Genomic DNA, 10,117 nt, shown 5'->3' with positions numbered 1-10,117 from the left:
CAGTGGTGGCAGTGTGGGTGTCGTTGATATCCGTGGCCATGGTGGCAAGATTGGTGGCTGCAGTGGTGGCAGTTGGGCCTTGGGATTTCTGCCGGTACCTTCTGCGGCTACACTTAAACATCCTGGGAAACCGGAGCCGAGGTCAGCCCATACCTGGCCTCTGGTAGGGGGAAATTACGCCCCGGGGCCGGGCTTCCCTGGTGGCGCAGTGGTTGGGAGTCCGCCTGCCAATGGAGGGGACACGGATTCAAGCCCTGGTCGGGGAGGATCCCACATGCCGCAGAGTAGCTGGGCCCGTGTGCCACAACTACTGAAGCCCACGTGCCTAGAGCCTGTGAGCCACAACTACTGAGCCCATGTGCCACAGCTGCTGGAGCCCGTGCGCCTAGAGCCCGAGCTCCGCAGCAGGAGAGGCCACCGCAGTGAGAGGCCCGCACACCGCAACGGAGAGTGGCCCCTGCTCGCCACAACTAGAGAAAGCGCACGCGCAGCAACGAAGACCCAACACAGCCAAAAATAAATAATAAATAAATAAATATGTAACAAGCCCTGGGGCCAAGGGGCACAGACAAGCTGAGAAGGCCCCATGGGCGCAGGGAACTTCTGTCATGTGCCTGATGGTGCTACTGGCCAGGGCAGCTGAGGCCTCTATGACATACAGAGTCTATGTAAGAGTAATGCTGTTTATTACAGGTCCTGATCCCCAGCCCCTCCCTTAGGGGTCAGGCTCCCTCACAATTCTCTCCATGGGTCCAGCCAAAGAGCCAGAAAACCTCAGCTTGGCCCCTTGGAAAAAAGGAACTCTGAGTAAAAAAAATCCCTCCCTCATTTTCTCACTCATCCACATTAACAATGTTTATTGAGTACTTACTATGTGCCAAACACAGTGCCAAGTCCTTTACAAACATAATCTCATCTAATCCCACAACAAACCTACAAGGAGATTCTGTCATTATTCCTATTTCATATACAGTCGATTCTTGTTATTCGTGGTAGTTAGCCCTAATAAAGTCACCACAAACACTGTATTAGCAAATATTGAGCCAATGCTCCCAGGAGGAATACAGGATTAGATTCATACTAACCTCTGGTCACAACATTTTGTCAACTGAACAATAACCTAGTTTATTTGTGTTTCTGTTAAAGCCACTTCATTTAAAATATATTGATGTCAATAACATTGAACTCACAGCCAACAAATGGCCAACGTTTGCCTGAATGAAGTTTATCTAACACATGTATTTTCTTCATAAGGCACATCACAGCCTTCTTGCACTTCGGAACACTAGAGAGCACTTCAGCACTACGCTGGAGGGAGTCTTTAATAGAAAAGTCACCAACAAAAAGCACAAAAATGCAAAAAACATGACAGACACTAAATAGGCCGCAAAAAGAACACTTGTTTACATTGTGAGAGCTGAAACAAGAAGGCAGAGCATCCCCCTGTTCAACCTCAGCTGAGAACAAGCATGGTAGACAACTCAAATTTTTTGCAGCTCTGCTCATGTCCATGAATGACCACAAAAGTGCTGTGAGTATTGGTTTGGAGTTTTAAATCATTTTTAGTGAGTGGGTAAATTCACAGATATGGAATCCATGAATAATGAGGATCAACTGTACAAGGAAACTGAGGCTCAGTTAGGCTCACACAATTAGAGGCAGGCAGGGATTCAAATCTGGGATGGCCAAGGCCCAAAGCCCAGACGTTTAACTCCTGCTACTCTGTGAGCATTCATTCATTCAGAAATGTGCACTTAACCTTCTGTGCCTCTCTTTCCCCATATTTAAAAAGCAGACGAAAAGAGAGTCTTATAAGATTGTTGTGAAAGGAGAAAAAAGACTTACTATATAAGTTATGCATTTAAAACACGATATGTACAAATGTTAGTGTTAACAGCCTTCCTCTCTCTCCTGTCTCTTCAACTGCCTCCTCCCATTATAAAAACAAAACAAATTTAAAAATCTTCCATCCCACACTCCCTCTGGCTGTGACTCTCCTTATGCTGAACTTTTCACTCTGTGGTCATTCCCTTATGTCCCAGAATGGGAAGAAAAATCTCATTTTAAATCTCACTTGAAAACCCCATAACTATTCTGTTATACAGACCAGGAAACAGAGGCTTAAACCCAAGTCTAAGAAATGCCCCTAGGGTCACACAGCTAATAAGCAACAGAACCAGGATTCGAGCACTTGGTCTGAGTGACTTAAAAGCCAGAACTTTCCCAGCACCTCGACCTCCAGGACCAGCAGCCCCGGAAGGATTGACGACGATGGGGATTACCGAGCTGTAGAACTTGGTGGGGAGGGGTCGGGGGAGGGATGGGGGCAGTGCTTTTGTGGGACCATGGTGCCCCCTGCTGGCAGGAATGGAAGGGGTGTATGCAGAGTGCTGAGAGGACTGAGGAGAGAGAAAGGGTGGGGAGGGAGAAGAGTGAGGAGGAAAGACTCAGGGAGGAGAAAGATGGGTTGAAGGTTTTTTTTTAAAACATCTTTATTGGAGTATAATTGCTTTACAATGGTGTGGGGTTGAAGTTTTGTGGAGAGAAAAAGACTAGAAGATTAGGAGTCTTTTTCCGCTCAGAGGAGGGGGCAGAAAACTCCAAGCCTTGGCCGTTGCCTTGAAAGCATGTGTGGGCATGTCTGCGTGGGTGTGTGTGTGTGTGTGTGTGTGTGTGTGTGAGAGAGAGAGAGAGAGAGAGAGTGTTTCAGTACGTACTTCAGATGTTGCTCTGTTGATTGTTGCTGGGAGTCAGTCCACACAGTTCAGAGTGTGTGTGTGCGTGTGTGAGTGTGCATTCGAGAGCGCTAGGAGGTGTTTGTGTGTGTGTGTGTCTGAATATACAGCTTGGGCAGATGTGCGTGCCTCGAGCATGCAGGGTGTGTACGACAGTATCAGCAGGTGCAGGGTAGGAAGTGCCTGTGCGCTGCCGTGGTGGAGGGCACACAGTTCTGGGGGGCCACTTGCCCCACCCCCAGACCTCTCTCTCCTTCAGGTCAGGAGGGGCGTTGCCCATGGCTGGCGATGCCAGGAGGAGCCCCGAGGAGGCTGGGGCTGTGAGGACGGAGCGCCAGGCAGCAGGGGGGCAGCAGGCGCTGGAGGAGGCGGACTGGCTGCGTGTGGGGTAGGCGGGCGGGCAGAAGGAGGCCTTTAAAGCACCTGCCCCGCCCACAGGTGAGCAGTGCTGTGTGAGAGCCAGCTCCGTCTCCCCGCCTGCCCACTCAGTGGCAGTTCCCCGGAGCCGCAGTTCCCTCTGGAGCCTCAGCAGATCCCTCTCTCAGAACTCACTACCAAGAACCCTGAACAGGTGATGGCATAGGATAGAGACTATCCCGTGAAGTGAAATCAATCTGGAAACAGGTTTGGGGAGCTGGAAGGGCCATGGGGAGGGTCTTGGAAGAGTCTAGGATTGGTTTCGGGGGGAGTGGAAAGCCCAGGATACACAGGTGCCAGGGAAGGGCATGGAGTGACCCTGTAGTGTGGGAGTCAGGCTTGGGGTGCCAGTAGAGGAACCTGGGATGTTAGGATTTCAGAGTGCCAGGTGTTGGTAGAGGGCCTGGGCAGTACAGAGGGATAGGAGCGTCAGGATGGGAATTGGGAAAAGTCCTGAGGTGTCAGAGTCCAGATGCAGGAAAAGCTTGGTGATTATATGAGTCCAGGATGCTGGAGTCTGGTATGTCAGCCCAGGTTGGGGGTGGGGGCAGGGAGCAAGGTCCTAACACACACATCTGCCTCCCAGGAGCCACCATGCAGTGCTTCAGCTTCATTAAGACCATGATGATCCTCTTCAATATGCTCATCTTTGTAAGTGTCGGGGTTATGGGCTCTTTAGGGTTCCCTATAGGAGTAGGTCTTAACCTGAGCAGAGCCTGAACTGGGGAAGAGGAGACTGCTATGCCCAGACTCTTCCTGCAAGTTGAAGAGGTGCAGAAGTCTCCCCAAATGCTGAGTCCTGGTCCCAGTAGCAGCCTGGCTGCCACACAGTTGGGGTGGAGAAGGTTAGGGGCATCCTCTCCCTTCCAGGAAGCTTCAGCTCAGGCAGGCTTACAGCAGGGCAGAGTAGGCTAACAGGCTGGGGCCCCAGTGAGGGGAAGGGGTTTGCCCAAGGTCACCTCGTGTGGAAGGAAATTCAGTGGCCTCTGTACGATGGGGAACCAAAAGCACAGAAGGCCCAGAGACATCGGAACAGAGTGTTAGCTGCAAGCAGCCCTTATTCATTCAACAAACACATTGCCTAAGACCCTGTGCTGAGTGCTGGGGTGACAGGTAAGCAAGCCCTTTCTCTGCCCTTGGGGATCTCAGGTCCAGCAGGCCAGATAAGCAGACAGTTTCGACATAGTATACGTGGTCTTAGCACAGGGGTCCATAGGAGGGACTTGAACCCTGCCTGGTCAGAGAAGACTTCTAGGAGGAAATAGCTGAGGCTAGGAATTTGCACTGAGTGAGGGGGCTGGTAAAGCATGCAGAAAGGCCCAAAGGCAATGAAATCAGATATTGTTCAGAAAACCAGGAACAGATTATATAGGGCATGTTTGAGGAAGCTGAGCAATGAGGCATGAACCCTAGAGATGGGCAGAAATGGACAAATTGGACAAAGGACAAAGCCCTTGGATGGTGGCTAAGGGATGGAAGAAGGGGCAAGGGAGACATCATCTTGGAGATGATGACCACGTCTCTGGCAAGAACAACCTGGGGGATATCTCACAGGCAGCTGTGTACCCAGTGGGGTTGCAGCTCAGGATATGTGAAAGTCATGTGCCCATAGGTGATTGTTGAAGCCATGGGAGGGGTGAGAGCACTCAGGGAGAGTGAACTCCAGGAAACTCAGCTTACAAGGGATAAACAGGGAAATGGCCACCAGGAAGCAAATGAAGAAAGAGCAGCAGGAAGCAAACGAGGTATCAGGGAAGTCAAAGAGGATCCACCCATGACTAAGCCCATGTCACCAGAGACCTTGGAGCCACATGAGAGTGGGTTAGAGTGAGTGAAAGGGGAGGAAATGGAGACATGAAGTATAGATGAATTTGGAGGAATTGGGCTGGGGGTGAGTAAACTCTGACTCCGATGTGGTCTGTGCCTTGGGCTTCCTCTGGTTTCAGGGAACTAGACTTTATCCATGTATCTGAAGAAGGCAACAGGATTGCAGGGATTTGGAGAGCAGGGGCTCTGGTCCGAGGGGGTTAAAGGCAAATCTGGTTTGGTTTCTGCTTCTGTTGCCCTTGCCTCGCCAGACTGGGCAGGGCAGGCCTCAGACTCCTTGAAATTTGACCCTGTAGGCTAAAAGCCCAGCTTTCTGTCCTTGGGCAAACATGCTGGGATCCACCCACAATCTGCCACCTCATTCCTGGTTCTAGCCTCAGTTTCCATAGCCAGAAAGTAGGGACTGGACACCTACCTAGGCAGCGTCAGGCTGATTTATCCACTGAAGCTCTGGATCAGAAAGGCTTTGCTCTAAGCTGTGGGAACTGGGCAGTGCCCTCCTCCCCAGTCTAGGCTTCAGGATTCCCTCTGAGCTGGGGGTTGAGCCAGAGAGCCTCTAAGAGCTCTGGCTGTACTTCCTCTCTGGTGCCTCAGTTTCCACTTGGGTGGCAAGGAGAGGTCTAGGCTGGTTCTGGAGGGGAGCCAAATGGGGCCTTGGCGTGGGTATCCCTTCTCACCACCGCCCTCTCCAATGTTGGGAGCAGGTGTAAACCTCAGCCACGCCTCTGTTGCTATGGTGACTGTGGAGACTGCTCAAGGCTCCCACCCCCCTGTTCCCACCTATCAGAGGACAGTTGTTCCAGGCACCTGGAGGGGGGAATGGAGAGGGGGGCGGGGGGAGGGAGGGGGAAGCTGCTGGGGGGGATGTTCACCTACTTTTTTCACCCCTAGCTATGTGGCATGACCCTGGCAACAGTGAGGGAAAGCCTTGCCCCTCCCCCCACCCTTGAGCTATTTCTGGAATCCCTGATCCCATTTATATCTGCCTAGGTGTGCAGCCTGGTGCTGGCTATGGATGTTCCAGCTCCCATCTTTCTGGCTCTAAAGGATGTTTTTCCTCCCTACAGGATGAGTTTTTAGACTCCATAGTCAATAAAGGGGGAAGTTTCTCATCTCCCATCTCCCTAACTCAGTTGTGTGGTAGGGAGCTGTTTGATGGCACTGTTTCAAGGTCTGCCTCTCTGTCTCCAGCTGTGTGGTGTGGCCCTGTTGGCAGTGGGCATCTGGGTGTCAGTCGATGGACCATCCTTCATGAAGATCTTCGGGCCACTATCATCCAGTGCCATGGAGTTTGTCAACGTGGGCTACTTCCTCATCGCAGCTGGCGCTGTGCTCCTCACTCTTGGTTTCCTGGGCTGCTATGGTGCCCAGACTGAGAACAAGTGTGCCCTCATGATGGTGTGTCAAACCCAGCTCCACAGGCCCGTAACCGAGACCCAGGGTCCCTCACCCTTGACACCAGGCCCTGGGGATCCCCAAGCCCTGCTCTGGACTCTAGGGGCCTCAGCCAGTGGGGGCCCCTGACTTGTTTTCATGTGGGGGTGGGTTAGGGCAAGGAATGCATGGGGGACTGTCTCTCCCTAAAACTCAAGATCCCTGTTCTCCACTCAGTTCTTCTTCATCCTCCTCCTCATCTTCACTGCTGAGGTTGCAGCTGCCGTGGTTGTCTTGGTGTACACCACGATGGTGAGGAGCGGGGATGGGGCAAGGCGGGAACAACTGGGCAAAGCACTGCGAATGGCAACCCTCCCTACCAGGCCCTAAACACTGACTTTCCCCACCCAGGCTGAGAACTTCCTGACGTTGATGGTCGTGCCCACCATCAAGAAAGAGTACGGTTCCCAAAAAGACTTCACCCAAGTGTGGAACTCCACCATGGAAGGGGTAAGGTGGGCTGGGAGAGATTTTGGGGTGAGGAGAAATAAGCAAGGCCCCACTGACCATCTCTTCTCATCTTCAGCTCAAGTGCTGTGGCTTCAACAACTACACAGATTTTGAGGACTCTCCCTATGAAAAAGAGAACAACGTCTTTCCCCCATACTGTTGCTTTGACCATGACAATGGCACATTTGTGGAACCCTGCACTAGGGTCGAGGCCCAGAACCAGAAAGTAGAGGTATAGGTTGGCCTGGGAGGTTGGGCTGCTTTAATGGCCTCGGAGAGCTGAATGTGAGTGGGGTCAGCTGCTGACTATAGATGCTTTCTCCCCTCCAAGGGTTGCTTCAATCAGCTTCTGTATGACATCAGAACCAATGCAGTTACCGTGGGTGGTGTGGCAGCTGGAATTGGGGGCTTAGAGGTAAGGAGGGGAGGAGGTTGGGGCAGGATATCCCCATGGGCTCAGGGCTGCTTGACCCATGTCTGAGGCCTTTCTGGAAGAGACAGACTTCTAACAAAGCTTCATGTCGAACGTCTGGGGGCCAGGGGACTAAAGCTTAAGGACCCTGATCATGTTTCTTCCTCTCTGCCTGTTCCTTTCTCATCAGCTGGCTGCCATGATTGTGTCCATGTATCTGTACTGCAATCTGAAATAAGTCGGCTTCTGCCTCTGCCACTGCTGCTGCCATACAGGAACTGAGAAGAGGCACCCCAGCACTGCCAAGAGGCAGTGATCAGCGTGGGGACAGGATTTAACAGTGTCACTTGGGCTGGAGTGGGCCTGGGGCCAAATAGGCACCACCCCCTTGAACCTGTGCCAGACTTGTCCTTCCATTGGTGATGTTGGGGTCCACCTATTTCAGAGCCTCTAAGGTAGCCAATCCTCTTGCCCATTCCTCCAGTCTGTTTCTTAAACCCTTGATACCCTCTCAGGCCAGGGGGTGGGGTGCTCTTGGTGATCCCAGTACTCCACAGGGGGGATTAAAGGCACTGCACCGATAACACGAGCATATGCAAGATCAGCAGTCACCAGGCAGATGTGTAGAAAGCACTTCAGAATTCAAAAACCCATTAAAATGTTTCCATTTGGACTCTTTTTGTGTATCCTTCAGGAGAGGGACCCCATCATGCCTCAACTGGCCTCAGATTCCTGTGGGGCTATTGACTCAGAAGGCTCCTAGAAATGTAGCAGAATGGAAGTAGCACGGCGGTGGGTGGCCATTTCTCACCTTCATTCAGATGCCAGGCCTGGGAGGGAGCCTAGCAAGGATGGCCAAGAGGACACTGAGGGAGGAAGCAGGGGCTGGGCCAGTCTGCAGTCCTATAATGTGCGAGGACTTTGGCCTGAAACTGCCCTCTCCTGGGTAGGAGCACTGGGCTGGAAAGCTATGAAAATAAAAAGCTTGTGCCCAAGTGGGGGCAGGGAGAGCAGAAATATTGCCAGGGCGATGGAAGAGGGTCATTCCTTAGGCTCTGGGAAGCCCTCCAGAAGCCCCCATCAGGGGACCCAAGCTGCCTACCCTTCTCATGCAGGCACAGCCCCCGACCTGTCCCTGCTTTAGGGATTTCAGAAAGAAGTTCATTTATTCTCGGTCTTGGTTGCTCAGGGCTCTATAGATTTGATCTCTTATCGAGTCTTAACCACCCCCATGTTCCAGAAACTGGGCCTAGAAAGGCCAAGTGACTTGTTCCAGGCCCACAACCTCCCATGAAGACCTGAGACTGCATGTGGGTCCAGGACATCTGACTCCAGAGCCGGGTGGGATCCTGGCTGACATGGGAACATGATTTACTTTTAGGCCAGAATGTCCCAGACATAGATCTGATTGATTGCTGCTGCAGGAGACATAGCACTAGGGTGGAAGGCTGTGGCCAGAGGATATGGTGTCTACTACCAAGCAAAGCCCAGCCTGGCAAACCAGTCCTCCTTGCTTGCCTCTGAGCCCTAGATTCCTCTTCCCAGGTTTTACTAGGGCAACCCAGATCCATCACCCCTCGTGAATCCAAAAAGGAACTGCGACCTAGCCAGCGCAGTGCAGTGCCTGAGAGCTGGTCTGTGAGGCCCAGATCAGCAGCCTGCTGGGAGGATAGGCAGGTAGAGCACTTAGCCCCCTCCCACCTTTGCCACCTTTCTATGCCTCTCACACTACCCCACCCCCAGGCACCTATATAGAGGCTACAAGGGATTTGTCTGCCCTGGGTGGGCCTCCTCCACCTCATTATGAGCTAATTGTTCCTCAACCTGGCTGTTGTGGCACCTCAAGAGCTATCTCTACCTCCAGCAAACACTGAAGCCACACACCACCCGTGCCATCTCCGAGCGGGGTTCCAGGCACCGCTTGGAGAGGCAAGGGCAGAGAGCTGGTGACAGGGCAGAGCTCCAGCCAGCTCCTGCCTCCCTGGCCAAGGCTCTATATAAGGAGCTCATGAGGCTCACTTTGCAAGGGCTCTGCAGGCAGACCCCTTCTCCAAGTGTCCTACACTTACTCTCTTGAACCTAAGTCTTTCACAGATTCCTTAAATGTCATGCCCTGTGCCTTGGGCTATCTCAACCACTTCCTCTGGACAATCTCATCCATTTTCTGGTGCTAGCGTGACTAACTTAGATCTTCCTGACTTCTTTGGATCACTGGTTGGGTGATCTGATGAAAATGATGGCTTTTCTCCAGAAAAATGCCCAGATATGGAGTCTGCATACAAAGTACCCTAAGGACCATAGACATCCTTGTTCCTATGTCTCCACCTGCAGCCCAGTCCTCACTTCCTGAATGATGCCCATTCAGCTCTGTCTCATCCACTTCCTTCCCACCTCCACTATACTCACCTGCTCTCTATCACCGCCCCGCCCCATCCCCAGGTATCCCTTTTTGCTCTCTCTTGCTCCATTTTTGGGGACAGGTGCCCTGGCCCAGACACGAGCTAGGCAGAAAACAGCCTGATGGTTAATTAAACAGTGGGAATGGGGTATAGGGTGGCCGCTCTGAGCTCAGCCCCAAGTAGGGTGGGGCAAAGGTCAGGCTCTGTTATTCTAGGGTAAAAACATTGGAGTTTGAGACTTGGGCATCCCCTGCTGGCCAAATGGCCCCAAATGGAAGATAAACCTGTGGAGGACAGTAAAGAAAACCCATCATCCATCATGACCATCCTCTCTCCTACCCATCTCTCTCTCTTTCTCTGTCTCTGTGTGTGTCTGTCTCTCTCACACATACACATACACACACACACACACACACACACACACACACACACACACACACACA

The 10,117-nt window shown here is 52.2% G+C and overlaps 1 protein-coding gene across 2 annotated transcripts; it reads left to right on the top strand.

Moving 5' to 3' along the window:
• The first annotated feature begins 2,440 nt into the window (after positions 1–2,440).
• Positions 2,441–7,922, top strand: TSPAN1 (tetraspanin 1). Of its 2 annotated transcripts, none has more exons than XM_029229617.1 (8): positions 2,441–2,473; positions 3,174–3,306; positions 3,739–3,803; positions 6,171–6,377; positions 6,765–6,863; positions 6,940–7,095; positions 7,195–7,278; positions 7,466–7,922. In XM_029229617.1, the coding sequence occupies exons 3-8, from the start codon at positions 3,747–3,749 to the stop codon at positions 7,511–7,513; spliced, it is 651 nt and encodes a 216-aa protein (XP_029085450.1). In that variant the 5' UTR covers positions 2,441–2,473; positions 3,174–3,306; positions 3,739–3,746; the 3' UTR covers positions 7,514–7,922. The 2 variants fall into 2 exon arrangements, with proteins under 2 accessions (XP_029085450.1, XP_029085449.1); XM_029229616.1 differs by lacking the exon at positions 2,441–2,473 and adding an exon at positions 6,591–6,665.
• The last annotated feature ends 2,195 nt before the right edge of the window (positions 7,923–10,117 follow it).

The sequence above is a fragment of the Monodon monoceros genome, unplaced genomic scaffold (assembly GCF_005190385.1).
Source record: "Monodon monoceros isolate NGI ecotype Baffin Bay Population unplaced genomic scaffold, NGI_Narwhal_1 Super_Scaffold_18, whole genome shotgun sequence".
In the NCBI taxonomy this organism is placed as follows: domain Eukaryota; kingdom Metazoa; phylum Chordata; class Mammalia; order Artiodactyla; family Monodontidae; genus Monodon; species Monodon monoceros.
Note: the sequence above shows the minus strand (reverse complement) of the source record. Positions and strands in the feature narration are given on the sequence as shown.

Bases quoted from the DNA above. Each gene is read 5' to 3' on its own strand.
- TSPAN1 (XM_029229616.1), top strand. From the start codon at position 3,747: ATGCAGTGCTTCAGCTTCATTAAGACCATGATGATCCTCTTCAATATG. The intron at 6,666-6,764 runs GTGAGGAGCGGG...TTCCCCACCCAG, and splicing joins TCTTGGTGTACACCACGATG to GCTGAGAACTTCCTGACGTT. The intron at 7,096-7,194 runs GTATAGGTTGGC...CTCCCCTCCAAG, and splicing joins CCCAGAACCAGAAAGTAGAG to GGTTGCTTCAATCAGCTTCT.